Source organism: Hippichthys cyanospilos, chromosome 7 (genome assembly GCF_059441005.1).
Source record: "Hippichthys cyanospilos isolate Australia breed blue-spotted pipefish chromosome 7, RoL_Hcya_1.0, whole genome shotgun sequence".
NCBI lineage: Eukaryota > Metazoa > Chordata > Actinopteri > Syngnathiformes > Syngnathidae > Hippichthys > Hippichthys cyanospilos.
Genome location: NC_142375.1, coordinates 2,632,763 through 2,647,500, shown reverse-complemented (window position 1 = coordinate 2,647,500; position 14,738 = coordinate 2,632,763). Strand labels below are relative to the sequence as shown.

At 40.8% G+C, this 14,738-nt stretch overlaps 2 protein-coding genes across 3 annotated transcripts in view; one reads left to right on the top strand and one right to left on the bottom strand.

Annotated features, from left to right (window-relative positions):
• Positions 1-8,428, top strand: part of mrpl45 (mitochondrial ribosomal protein L45) — an 11,043-nt gene extending 2,615 nt beyond the window's left edge. For both annotated transcript variants that reach the window (XM_088418822.1, XM_088418823.1), the window contains 6 exons: positions 968-1,085; positions 3,036-3,134; positions 3,720-3,768; positions 5,461-5,610; positions 6,302-6,475; positions 8,131-8,428. In XM_088418822.1, the coding sequence (XP_088274948.1) occupies positions 968-1,085; positions 3,036-3,134; positions 3,720-3,768; positions 5,461-5,610; positions 6,302-6,475; positions 8,131-8,229 (689 nt within the window). In that variant the 3' untranslated portion in view covers positions 8,230-8,428. The remainder of the gene's footprint in view (positions 1-967; positions 1,086-3,035; positions 3,135-3,719; positions 3,769-5,460; positions 5,611-6,301; positions 6,476-8,130) is intronic.
• Positions 7,570-14,738, bottom strand: part of gpr179 (G protein-coupled receptor 179) — a 30,660-nt gene continuing 23,491 nt past the window's right edge. The window contains exon 11 of the mRNA XM_088418824.1: positions 7,570-14,642. Coding sequence (XP_088274950.1) covers positions 11,451-14,642 — 3,192 coding nt within the window. The 3' untranslated portion in view covers positions 7,570-11,450. The remainder of the gene's footprint in view (positions 14,643-14,738) is intronic.

The window sequence follows — 14,738 nt, the reverse complement described above, 5'->3', positions numbered from 1 at the left end:
CCACTTGATTGCGACATTGAAACTTTTGTATTTGTTTGTGTTATTTTTTATTTTTTTAAATTTTTTTGGTGAGTATTGCCGCAAAGCGAGGGACACGCAGTGTAAAAAAGAAGAATCAAGGTGCTGTCAGAGAAAATATTGGCTCTGCCACATCCCGCAAAAGTGAAAGTTCTCAGCAATGCTCTCCTTTCCGGATCCACTGTAAAGTGCACAGCAAGCTCACTCCCCTCCCCTCGCGCGATACTGTCACATGAAAAGTTAGTTCTACAGTGTAAATTGTTGGTGGAAAGTGTGGATGAAACAAGTTAAGATGAAAGGTGGAGGACCACAGTAAACATCAATGCAAAAAACTTAGTCTCACATTAATAAATGATAAAAATGCATCACAAACTAACAAATGTGGTAGACATCACAAGTTGTGATAACGTATTACATTACAGTCATATTAGTATACCTAAAAATGTATCCTTTTTAACATTAACAAAAGAAATAACATATATCAACTTTCAACAACTGTTAGCACGTTGTTGTTTTTATTTTAACTGCAGTATTCTGTTGGTGTTATGTTAAATATTCATCCTTACATTCATTTTCTATAAATATGTTAAGTGCTGAACATGCAGGCATGTTCAGTTAAAAAAAAAAAACAACATACAAATACAAAAAGTATCTGTATAGGGTGTACAGAGGGTGTACTTTTTGTACAAATACAAAAGTATCTGTATAGGGTGTACAGATACTTTTTGTATTTGGAAAATACGGTACTGATTTTTCATTCAAATGAATGATAGATACAAACAGATATGTGGGCAAAATTTTGAATTATGCGGTTATATAGGGGTTGAAAATGTGGACATCAAACTCGACTAGTCTTGAGAAATACAGTACTTCAAATTGTGCTTTAAAATGGAATGTGAAAACGTTTCGGAGCTGGATTATAGAATGTTTGTCATGCTCTCTCTTCCAGCGGGAATCTTTGACCCGTACGTGCCTCCCGAGGGTGATGCACGTCTTTCCTCTTTGTCCAAAAAAGGCTTGAAGCAGCGCACGGAGCAGCTGCGACAGAGCGCCACCTCACAGCTGGCGTACGTTTGTCTCGCCGTCATCAGTAGTCCTGCCAAATTTCCAATCTTGCAAACTTTGTTGGAATTACATGGAATGGATGAGAGTCCACATGCTGGTTTTTAACTTGTTCAGTCGCATATCTTTTGCTTTTTTTTTTTTTTTTTTTTTTTAATTTTCAAGCATCTTGACAAAATCAATCCTCGGTATCTTTTATTGTATATGATTATAATTGCAGTTTATACTAAATGAAGTTTATGCAAATTTCTAAAATTTTTCGTCCTCTAACTTTCCAGAATAACTTCCCCCAAATTTTGCTGGTTTGTATTGCTTTTGTGTCAGCAACAAAATCAATCCCATGTACAGTGATCCCTTACTTTCGGTGTTAATTAGGACCCCCCCACCCCCCTGAATTATTATTATTATTTTTTTTAACTTTAATGATTAAACCTTGTACAGTAACTGAACAGTTACCCCTTTCCATCCTTTGAAGTCTCACGCCAGCCACGGTCATATTAGAAGTCGAATAAAGGTACATTTTGTACATGATCAAACATTATAATGAGAGTTTACACTTGAAATACCATTTTATTATAAAATAAATCTTGGTAAGAGATTTTCAACGGTCCAGTGAACGTCTCTAGCCAGAGCAACAGCCTAAGTGTGTTTTACGATTGAGCCTGAAACTTCCCTCTTGGTCTAAGAAGGCAGGAGTTGGGGCCGGAGTAGATTACAACTACTGCCCTCTTTGGTCGATGGTCGCGTTGGGAGCCAATCATGTGTCTTATAGAATCTTCCTCTTGAAATTGAAGTTTGAGTGTCTTGCAGGTCACTATGAGGTCTTTAATAAGACACTCCCGGCGCGACCATCGACCAATGAGGGCAGGAGTTGTAATCTACTCCCGCTTTTTATTCACACCTTGTTGTGCCGGTCGGGCGGTGTCATTCGTAAAACACACACACATTGTTGCTCCTCCAAGAAAGAAGAGCAAGCGACGTTCGTTGGAAATCTCTCATCTAGATTTCTTTTCTAATAAAATATATTTTAAAGCCCAAATTTTTATTTAAAACAGTAATTTAATATAGTAATACAAGGTTGGAAACATTGTCACTTACGTATTTCACAGTCCCAGCTCGGGGAGAACATGCAAACTCCACACAGGAAGGGCAGAGGGAGATGGATTTGAACTCCGGTCCTTTTAACTGTGAGGCATACGTGCTATTCACTGCACCACCGAACAGCCTGAATAATATACTAACTTATAAAAAAAAATCTGTCCTACCTCTCCGTAATAGTTTCCTTGAAATTTTTCTTTTCAGTTTTTTTTTTTTTTTTTTTTTTAAAGCATCTGACAACATCAATCCCAGGTACTTTTTACATTTCAATTTCTATTTAAGTGTTTGGCTTAAGGACGTTTTAAAACAAGTTTCTACTAAATTAATGTTTTAGCAATTTCTAAAAATCTTCATCTTACATTCTTGCAATAATTTCCTGGAAAGTTTTCAGGTTTTTTTTTTTTTTTTTTTTTTTTTGGGGGGGGGGGGGGGGGTATTGGTTTTGTTTTGTTTTTTTGAGCATCCTGACAAATTAAATCCCAAGTAATTTTTATTTTTCAATTTCTTTTTAAGTGTTTGGCTAAAGGAAGTTCGATAATCAGGCAATATTAAATTAATATAATACTAATTGTGAAAATGTTTTGTCCTACCTTCCTGTAATAATTTTCTGGTAATTTTGCAGGTATTTTTTGCTTTTTCTTAAGCGTCCTGGCAAAATCAATCCTGGGTACTTTTTATTTTTCAATTTCTGTTGAAGTGTTTGGCCAAAGAAAGTTCTAAAAACTGCTTTTACTTAATATTATACTAATTAAATTATTTTTCATCTTACCTTCCCGTCATAACTTCCTGGAAGTTTGCAGGTATTTTTTGCCAATTTGCAAGCCTACATAAGACTGTTTTCAATGTGATTTTCTCAGAATTCGGAAGATCAAAGAGTACGACTCTGAGTTCTCCAGCAAGGATTTTGCTGAACGAGCCCAGGAAATCTTTGTGGAGGCTCACAACGCTCTGTGCACGTATGTAATGAATGCTGAAACTCTTCATGCATAGCACAGTCATTGTTTTTCCATATTATTCTATTTATACTTTTCATAATGTCAGTGGATTGAGTATTAATCTACAACTTTTTTTAAATGAAAAAAAACCCCACAAAATTAAAGGTTTTGATTCTTTATTTAACAGACCTTTGCTAAAAACCTAGCAAACCAAAGAATAATTTTCTAAAATATAAAAAAAAAACTAATCTATCCCATACCGTCCTCCAAAATCGCCCAAGCAGCACCTTTTTATTTTTCCCAAATCACCCAAAAGCATCTTTTCTCCTTTTTTACTTGTATGAGTACATCAAGATTTGAAACATGCCAGTAAAATGTAAATACTTTAATTCCGGGTGTAAATACTATACACACAATTTGGGATCTTATTATTTTCTTTTTTTAGTCAGTGTTGTCCTTGGGACTTAGAGTATTCTTAATAAAGCATACCACTAACTGTGATTTGGAGTCAAAAATTTGTTTGCTGTAAAAATGAAAATATTTGAAGATAAAGATTTTGACTGCATGAGACCTATAAATTTGTTTTTTGTGAATTTTCTTCTCCAGATTCAACAAAGAGAAGCTTCACTCGCTGGTGACGGAGCGGTGTTACCCAGTAAGTTCTTCTAGTTAATCCCTGGGTGTCCCGGGATTTTCCACCAGCTTGGCATGGTCATATATAAATATATTTTTACTTTCAACCCCTCAAAACGTTCAGTGGCAAAAAATTTTCTCCTGAACACATCGATAAACAAATATTTCAGTTTAAAGCTAGCGCCACCTAGTGGCTGCTAAAAATGTCAATAGTCGAAAGATTACAGTCAATACTGTTTGGTTTGACAGACAATTATGAAACTTCGTAGGCAAATGGAGGACTGTAAGACCTACAAAAAAGTCAACAGGAGTGATGTGCTAGGATGTACAGAAAAATTGTTATGAATTTTTTTAAAGTGCAGTTTTGCCCCATTCTTAGACATTAGCTGGTCTCAAACTAGTGCCTTTTTCTCTTAAACGGTCACCCCATTACCTTCAACTTTGGCATGGATCATTATCCGACGGAGGGGCACACATAGTCCAAATATTGTTAAGATCTCATGACATATAAGATGGGGGTGGAGTTTCAAATTATGTTTCATATTTCCTTCGCCAAGAGTGACAAAAACCTTAATAACTCAGCTGTGACAGCTTCAAACCATCTGAAACTTACCTGGGACTTTAAAAGTCATGCCCTGATACAGCTATGTGATAAACTTTCAAATCATTTACAGCGCCACCCAGTGGCGGACAAAAATCTCATTTTTATACTTTTATGTACTTTGCAATGCCTGTTTGACTAAATGAACTCAAAAATGGTCAGAAAAGCTATGACACATTGGAACATGAAGCTTCTCAACTTGTTTGACTTCTCAATAAAGGGCGTGGCCTCTATGCCAACTCAATGTCCGATGTCTCGCCAAAACGGTAAAAGTTGCTGCAATTGGAGCTAGACGATCTGATATTTTTAAAACTTCATATATGGGATGGGAGTCCTATGTGAAACACACCTACAAGCCTATTTTTTTTTCATAGTACGAGCGCCACCTAGTGGTAGCAAAAAATATAGCAAATCCTTAATGTTTTTATGTACTCTGCTGAGCCCCTTGAAGTGATATCCCTTAAATGTTTTCTGAAAAGCCAGTGGCCATGGCTTATGCCCTCCACAAATCAGTACGATGTTTCGACAGTGGCTGTGGCCTATACGGCATTGAAAGTCACAAAATTGTAACAATAAAAGCTGCAGTAACTCAACCCACATTGTCCCACCCTGTCTAAATTTTACATATTTGGTAAGAGTCCTGCACTGAAGTCAACTACAACTAATTTTTCATCGTTCATACTCCTGGTTCATACCCCGACCTGTTCATACCCCAACGTGCACAGGTCTGCGAGGGCCCTTTATAGCTGCTTGCAGCTCTAGTTTTAAGTGTTTGTCATACACTTAAGTAATTTTTAAAAGTTAAAGTCAAACTTGCAAGTTTGGTATTTTACCCAGAAACTTGAAGTCAATACAGCATTTTGCGGGCACATAAATTGATATGGCGGTCCGTATCTGGCCCCCGGGCCTTGATTTTGACACCAGTGTTCCGTGACCAGATTCATCGTAGTTGACTTATTGCACTGCAACGAGTAACCTACATTATTCATGCTTTCCACAAATGCCCCATATATAAAACAATAGATATACTTAAATTAAGGCCAAGCATTTTGCTCTAAAGCTTTCTGAAATAAATTAATGAGGAAAAAAAAAAAACACTTGCACCCGTGGCAGGAGATGACGCGGGGCAACCGTTACAAGACTCTGCGCTGGCGCTTGGTGGAGTCGCTGGAGGCGCCCCGCGTGGTCCACGCCCGCAGCCCTGACATGGTCGCTAAGGGCAACCTGTACGGCCAGGTGACAATCCGCTTGCACACGAGACAGGTGAGACCCCTATTTGTTTGTGTTCTGGAAAATGGGTATGTTTAGTTTTTTAATCTAGACAGGAGTTTTGCATCCGACTATTGGTATTATTCATCCACCATAGCTGCTATATATATATATATATATATATATATATATATATATATATATAAAATATATAATGAATGTTAAAGGTTATCGACCCCTTGTTTAGGGTGAGAAATCAAAATTGTAAAATCGTTTAAAGCTCCAAAAAGTTTTTTTTTTTGATGTTACGGCCCCTTGAAAAGAAAACAAACTACAGTATGGCTAAAGAATTTAGCTCAAAATGTACCTGTGGCACCGAGAAGGAAAGCGGTATATGATTCCCTCCAAAAAAACTGCATCCAAACGCATTTTTGTTTGGCTGGTCGTAGTAACACAAGCTTATAATAGCTAGGGTAACCTGTTTGTGGAGACAACATGCATGCAACCATACTTGCCAGAGGGGGCCAGAGACGTGAAACGTGACACTGATTAAAGGACATTCAATCATTAGTACTGACTGGAAAATTACAACACTGACTCAGTTTAGTCAGAATCTAACCAAGAAAATGCCACGAAAAAAAGCAGCTGTAAAGAAGTTGTGTCACGTCTTTACCCCACCAGCTGGCATGTGTAGCGTGTTGTGTCAACAAAAAGTTTCTCTGAGCTATCAAGTTTGCTCCTGCAGACTCTGGCCATATACGACCGCTTTGGACGCTTAATGCTGGGTGGCGAAGATCAAGCCAAGGACGTGTTGGAATACTTGGTCATGGAGAGGCACCTGGTCAACCCTTACGGGCGCTGGCGACTCCACGGAAAGATTGTGCCATCCTGGGCCCCCGCCAAGGACCCCATCATTAAAGTAAGCAGGCCCGCAATCATGCTGTTTTTCAACTTTGCACAGATAACTTTAGATTTCCTAAAATATTTTTGTTATTATTTTGGTGTTAACTCACACGGACAACACCTGGTTCCCCTTTAATGACGTCCTTCCCAAAGCCCTTTATTTTTTTTTAATTTTTATTGTTTTTTTATAAATACAACAAGACATATAACATCTTCTGCTTGACCACAAAGCTAATGTTTGTGGTGTAACCTATGTATTTTAAATATATCTTGTTTTATTGTGAAAGACCTAACAGGAAGTGCAAGAGATGCTGTATACTAGCTATGGGGATATGAAGATCCTAAGAAATGTTCTTCACTTGGTTAAATCCTTGTGACGTTAGTGCACTACTACAAATATAAGCCGAGTTTTGACCCACAGATGTGCATTTCAATATTGAATGTATTTTTACTGAAAATAATTACCTTAGTGGGATGAGCCAGAGGAGAGAACGTCAGTTGGCTGTTAGCTTCAAGTGCTTGTTGCAGCTAACTGCAGCTCGTACTTTCACAAGTACGCCTGCTGTGATGTCAGACTCTTGAATAAATATCATGCGCACACGTACGCATTACTGGGCTACACAGGCAATTTTTCAGAGCTTTTAAACGTCAATAAACCTGCATCAGCCATTAAAAGTTGTCATTATACGTGATGCTGGCAAAACTTTAAAAAAATAATGATTGCGTATTTCTGATTGGTAGACATGAATATCGGAAAGGGTGCAGGTCACTGTTCACCCACCTCGTGAGTAAAAACTAGTTGTCTTCCTGTTGTTTGCTATTTATTAAATGTTCTAAGTTGCCTGAGCCTGACGAGAACACTGACATGTTTTTAATTGCTGTTATTTGGCATACACACAATCATAAACTTGGTGAATCATGGATGCTGCTTAATTCGGTATATTATGGTAAAATGAACTCGAACCGGAGAAAAAGGGAAAAACTACAGCTTTGAGCGCATTCAGCATTACTGTGGCGAGACATTCACTGACCGCTCACAACTTGGGAAATCTGAAACAAACTTAACTAAACAAATGAATAACTTACAAATATGAACACAAGAAATTATGAAGCGTTTACAAAAGATGATTTATTCTGTTTTGTTATAGTTTTGACATTGTCGTCAAACTGCTGGTGTGTCTTCTACACGCTAACATAGAAAATACCAGAATTTGATCCCAAAATGAAGGGTCCAAAATTATTGTGCCATGACAGACAAACAGTTGGTAGCTCTTCCGCATCCTTCCAAAATGAATTCCAACTCATTTCTTGCGACGTAGTTCTAACATAGCTTCTCAAAAAATGAAAAGTTGTTGACCCGGGAGACTAGGTTTGAAACTTCCTCTCCTCAATTCCAGAGCAAAAATGAAAGTTAAAGTGGCGTTTGTGGGTATGTGTTTAGTCTCCATGGGTGGTATTCAATTTGTGACACCACAAAATGAGGACTCAGTTGTTTTCTTGGATAGGATTAGGCTGCTTCTGAGAGCAGAAATGTGTGAAGGGAGGGGGAAAAACCTGCTTCGGGGTGTTTTTAGTAACGAATTTGCATTTTGACCTGGGTGAATGATTAAAAAAAATAAAATAAATGTTATTCTATGACACAGATAACCAGTTTGACCTCCTCCTTTCTAGAGCGTCTTAATTCCGGGTCCAGACCTGAAGCCTGGCGAAGAATTTGACGCCCTCAACTACCAAGTTCCCAAAGTGGAGGCAGTGCAGTGGTCAAAATGAGCCTCCGGGTGGCGCTTCCTAATCTTCCATTCACAGTAGGCTATATTGACATTAAAACATGTAGTTCTGAGTTCACCTATGGAGCACTTTCTGGTTGTAAAAGTTGCTTTTTTCTACATTATTGTTGTCTTTATTTTAATGTTTCAAATGTCTTACATGTTTGTAAAGCAAAAGCTAATAAAATTGACATTCAGAACTAGCATGATTATATCTCTGACGATGCTGCACGGAAATCAAATGTTCATGTTTATGTTTAGGTGAGATGAAGGTAGAAAATAATTCATTCTGCCTTTTTAGTTCTGTGCTCTTCAGTGCTTTATAGAAGTGGTTTTCAATCCTGGTCTTAGTTTTTTGTTGTCTTCCTGCTGATTCTAAGGATCAGACAGTCAACAAGGTCTGCAGGAGCTAGAAATGATCCTGATCATTTGAATCAGATGTTGCAGCAGGGAGGCATACAAAACAGACGATAGACACTGGACCACGAGGACCAGGATTGAAAATCACTCTTTTCCAGTCTGTACGCTGATGTGACAAAAAAAGAGCTTGTCAATATGGTTTAGGGCTGTCTTCCCGACAGCAGACATTAATTTACTGGGTATCCGAGGCAGGAACAAGAAATTCTTGAGCTTTTTTTTTTTTTTTTTTTAAACAAGGTACTTGAATTCCTCAAGCACTCATTTAACCCCCACTATAGATATACATTTACACTAAAAATCAGTTATTCATTGACATATAAGTGAACTTCCATCACAGTTGCATTGCATCACACATTTCAGCGCGTCAGGCTCATTGCGAAGAGACACATGGGGGCAAGAAGAATCGGACCCTTGACGTTAGAATAATTGTATATAGGTTACTAGGCATGGGCTGAGATACAAATCCCACAAGACGAGATAGCTTACGAGATTGAGTCCACGAGAACAAGACGAGATTTTTGCAAAATTTTTAAAATAAAAAAAAATTCTTGCTAATATAAGCTTTTCAATTTCAAAATGCTATATTTTTATTGCGCTCGCTGCAACAAACTAAAGTTTTTCCATATGCTGCTTCAATAACAAGCAGAGATCTCTCAGAATAGCTGAACAAGAACAAATAAAGTACCTCCTTTTCACACGCTGCTTCAAGTTGTGCCAGAGCTCTTTCATAGTTGAACATGAAAGAAAATCAAAGCGTTTAAAGTGTATGCCATGTTTAAAGTTTTTGATTGTGTGCATATGCCAAAAGACCGCAGTTAAATGAAGTTTAAAGTGCCAAACAAACAGATGCAAATAGTGACATGCTCACTGCCAGCTGATGTTGCAGGGATACAACGGTGCACTTTTGAAATAGCAGCAAGCAAAGGACTTACTTGCATCATTCATGGCATCAAGTACCTCCGCTTAGGTTTTCTTGTAAGAGGTTGGAACTACTGTGCGAAGTGATGTCTTAATACGGCGGTCAAGGTGTAAATTACCCGTGGAAATCCACTGCCTTCCCCCATTGAAAACGACTTCAAAGCAAGTGTGATGTACATACAGATATTCCGTGTTATTTTGGTAGCTCTCGCATTTGATGGGTCCAGTGCCAATTTAAAAGCGTTTCTCATGGTTGCGTGCTTGTTTGAGGACGTTATTGAAGAGCTGGCTAGCAGTCAATGTGTTACCATCCTTTTCTTCATTTTAAAAAACAAAATGTTGCCACACAGATGATTTAAAAGGATTTTCCGCACTATAAGGCGCACCGGATTATAAGGTGCACCCTCAATTAATGACATTTTAAAACTTTTTCCATATATAAGGCGCACCGGATCATAAAGTGCACCCTCAGTTAATGACATTTTAAAACTTTTTCGATCACAATAAAGTAATACTCAAAGTAATAACAATAATAACTCAATAGCTCTAAACTCTCAATAGCATAATAACTAAATGTCAATATGACCAACCTTGTTCAACTGTAAACACAAAAGAAACAGGTAAAGCTTACTTTATCAGTTCATTCCCCATCTACGAATTCCAATCTCAATATTGACTCATATATAAGGCGCACCATCAGATTTAAAAAAATAAATAAATAAATAAGGCTTTTAGGTGTGCCTTATAGTGCCAAAAATACCTGTGTTAAGTACTCCATTGAGCTTGTTCTCCTTTTCAATTAATGGCGGTTTACAAACAATGCTTAGGTACATACCGCCAGCTACTGTACAAGAGTGTAGCATGCAAGCCTATCCATCAGCCTAGTTGCCCTCTATTGCGCTTCTGGCTCAAAACGCCGTGCACTCCAAAAAAGTGAAAAGGAAATTAATCTCGTGGCATCCTGACGCGAGAAATCTCGTGGTGGGTGATCTCGCAAAATCTCATCTCACGAGACCTTGCCCCATCTCTATAGGTCAGCGGTCCTTAACCTTTTTATTACCATGGACCGGTCAACGCTTGGGGTTAAAATTGTGGATTGGGGGGGGGGGGGCTCTCAAAACCACATCATCCTTTTCACCATGTAATAATGGCGCCAAAAAACAAAGATCAAGCCAAACAAAGCCCAAATAAATGAAAACTAATTATGTTCCAAAATATTATTTCGGGTTCGGCCCACGCGGCCCGGTAACAGTTGATCCACGGACCGGTACCAGGCCACGGACCGGTGGTTGGGGACCACTGCTATATTACTTATATCATCTCTGCAACATTTATATTGGTAGACATGGATATTTTCTGTTGGAGTTGTCATGTCTGCTGCACCTATAGTGAATCACAAGCCTGATGACTTAATGACCAAAATCACAGGTACGATGACCTAATCACAGAATGGAACAGTACGGGGTCTGTCGCCATGTTCCTGGTAAAGAAGACAGTAGTGACTGCGTGAACTGATAGTATATGGACTTCCTCCTACATCTCCGACTATCATAAACTGATTGTTATCTTGCTGCCATAATGTCTCCCCTAATCTTTCAGGGAAGCAAGAGGCTTTGTAACTAGGTCCAACCCTAACGAATAAAAGAGGAGCAGACAGAAAGTGTAACCAGACCGGAAGGAGATCTGAGAAGGTGCGGGTCCCTGTCCACTCTCCTCACGAGAAAAGGTTTGTTGTCTTCCTTCTGGATTGTTTTTCAATTGTTCTAGGTTGCCTGAACCTTAGACTTGGTTGCTAGACTGCCACATTTTGGAGTTCATTTCATTCAGGGATATGGTTCAATGGATCTTGTTCCTTGAAGTTCTTTTTGAGTCAGAAGAAGCTTCTGGTCACAAGTCAGGAGGGAATATGAGCGCTTCTGCGGCGCATTCGGCATCATCTTCCTCGTCTTCCTCAGGGATGTTGTCAGGCTCCCACGTGAAAACGTCCGAGTTGTTGTCTGTGAAGGATCCTGAGCCGCTTCGAGCCATCTCCCAGGGACACAAGGCATCACGGCGACCCAGAGCCATGCTGGCTTTAGGCTCGTCCGTCTGCTTGGCCTGTGTGGCTTGACCTTCCACCATGTCTTTATCGCAGCAGGGGATGGTTGATGTATGCAGGTCCCCAATTTCACCAAGACAACCCTGAGTGCTTGGGCCTCCATGGTCTTTGATCCCTGTCATTTCTTCTGTTTCCCTTAGACAAACATCTGAGTGCAAGCTTTCTTGGCTTCCCAACACTGCAGTGTCCTGGGTCTCCCATGGACAGACACTAGCCCGAGAGCTGTCCTGCTTCTTGAGCGTTTTTGCGTCTTCTCCCGCCACATCAGGTTCCGAACTGACGCGAGGGTCTTCTGTTTCCCATGGACAAACACTTTGTCTAGAGCTCGCCTGCTTTTTCAGAACTTTTGGCCCCTCCACCTTTGGACAAACACTTTCTTGAAAACTGTCCTGTTTCTTTAAAACCTTTGGATCTTCTGTTTCCCACAGACAAATGTTTTCTCTAGAACTGTCCTGCTTTTTCAGAACATTTGGTTCTTCCGCCTCCCATGGACAAATGTTTTCTCTAGAACCGTCCTGCTTTTTCAGGGAATTGGCTCGTTCTTTTTCCCAAGGACAGACATTTTCTTTAGAACTGTCTTGTTTTTTTAGAGCATTTGGGGCTTCTGTTTCCCATGGACAAATATTTTCTCTACAACTGTCCCACATTTTTAGGACATTTGGTTGTTCCGTCTCCCATGGACAAACATTTTCTCTGGAACTGTCCTGTTTTTTCAGACTGTTTGGTTCTTTTGTCCCCCAAGGACAAACATTTCCTCGAGCGATGTCCCGCCTGTCCCAAACATTCTGGGTGTCTATGTTTCCTCCTTGTGATACGGTTCTTTTGACTGTTGTGGCGTCTTCACATTCCCATGGGCAGATGTTTGCATGGGCAGTAGCTTGGTTGATGGTTTTTGGCATTTTTGCTAAGTCTGCCGTTTCACTCTCCCAGGGGCAAATGTTTTCTCTAGTGTTTGGTGCTTCCACTTCAGCACCTGAGGGGTCCAGTTTATCTTGTTGTCCGCCATCCCAGGGACATATATCTGCCTTGATTGTAATTTGCGATGGGGAAACTGCCATTTCTTCTCTCTCATCCTCCAAAAGAAAAATACCTGGTGTTTTTGGTGGTTCGGGGAAGTCCCACGGACAACTTTCTTCTGTCGTGGTCACTCTAAAGTCAAGACGCAGAGCAGATGTTTGAGCAGGTTGTTGTTTTGATGCACAAGCCAAGACTGAAGCTTTTGTTGCTTCCTGTCGCGAGGGCACCTTGAGGGATCCCTTTGTCTGCACAGGATTGAGGTTCTCATATACAGCCTCTGCTTCCCAAGGGCAAATGTTGGCATACTCACTATCTTGTTTGATGATGGGTACTTGAGTTTCTGCTGCTTCCCAGGGACATACGTCCGCAGATCGCTTCAGAGACAGTTGTGCCTTTGCCGGAATGGCGTATGAACATTCCGGAACATCTTGCGCCTCCCAGGGACACACGTCCGCTCGGCCGCTGTCCTGCCTTGTTGCCGTTTCTTGCTGTTGAGATTCCCAAGGACATACGCCAGTTTGTTGCGACAATTCTGTTTCCCACGGGCAGACGTCTGCTTTCATGCTTTGCGGCTTCTTGGCCGCCTCCACGAGCCCTTCCCATGGACAAACATCAGTGTGAGAGACCATTTTCAACATTGCAGCTGCCATTCGTTTACTTCCTCTTCTGTGAGTCGACGGCGTCCTCGAACTACAAGAGCTTATGCTGCTTCGTTTACTACTCTGCCTGGAGAGGTATAGATTTTCGTACATGACATCCTTTGACATATCGTCTGCGTCCACAGGGTAGATGGCAGACTTGACAATCACCAACCTTCTGGGACTCCTTTCGGATGAATCCCCGGAGGACAGTCTGATCGCGTTCTGTTTTACAAGGCATGGTTTTCCGTCTGCGGTTGTCATGCTTCTCTTCTGCAAATTTCTCTTCTCCATGCTTGGACGCCGACTGGATGTTGCCGACCTGGATGTCGTGGAGACACTGTCTTGGCTTTTTTGGGAACCTTCTCTATTCAAGGTTTCATCCTTGCTTGACTTACTGGCTGCTTCCACAGATGTCAGGAAGGATTTGACTGAGAGCCACTTGGTGGTGGTGTTCCGGAAGGAAAAAACCCGCTGATCTTTGTTGGCTTTGGTTCTCGGAGACCCCGGTGCACTTGCAGAGACTGGGAGTTTGGGGGACTCCGCATCCCCTTTGTCTTGTGATAGGTTGTTCTCCATTGGCGGTAAATGGTCCCAGGGACACACGAGAGCTACCGGCGAAGATGGACTTTGCGGATCGTCCTCCTGAGAGTTTGCGTAGGTGACACGCTTGTGGCTCTTATCGCCCGATTGTTCCGGTTTCACCTCCCAAGGACAAATCTCGGCTTTGTCAAAAGACTCTGACTGAAGAGCACTTCTGGTCTGCTCACTGATGGAGAGGCTGGATCCATTCCTCTTGGACATATTCTCCATGGAATGAGTGGATGTGAGACTCCAGGACTTGTGAAGCCTGGTGTGATCAGGGAGGTGCAAGAAATTGGTATCGATGGTTAGATTTTGGGCGCTAACTGATTTGCAGACTGCCGGGTGTATGTCTAATGAGTCTGTCTCTGATCTTTGGGAAGATCTTTTCACAATGTCAGCCGTCAGTCTGAAAGAATCCCTCAAGGAAGAGTCCCTCTCCCGGATGTAATGCTGATCACCTTGTGACTTATGTAGAGATGGCGATCTGGATTTCATTGAACTTCGGATGCTGAGGTTGTCCGGGGTCCTTCTGAAAGACCCAGAGTGATTCCTGCTCCGGAAGGATCCATTTCGGTCCTCACGGCTACACTGGCGGCTCAGGGGGATCTCAACGATGCGCTTAATGATTGATCGACCCAAGGCGCATCGAGAACTTCTCTTCTTTGACAGGTGAGGGTTGTTGGCTGTCATCTTCTTGGCTTTGTTGACTTCCAACTGGACGTATAATCTCTTGAGTTCATCCTAGTGAGTATGGACAGGTGTGGGAGGACAAACACATAAGATGTTGAAGAATATTTGGGCTGAGAAAATGAAAATGAGTCCTATTCGCTTATCATC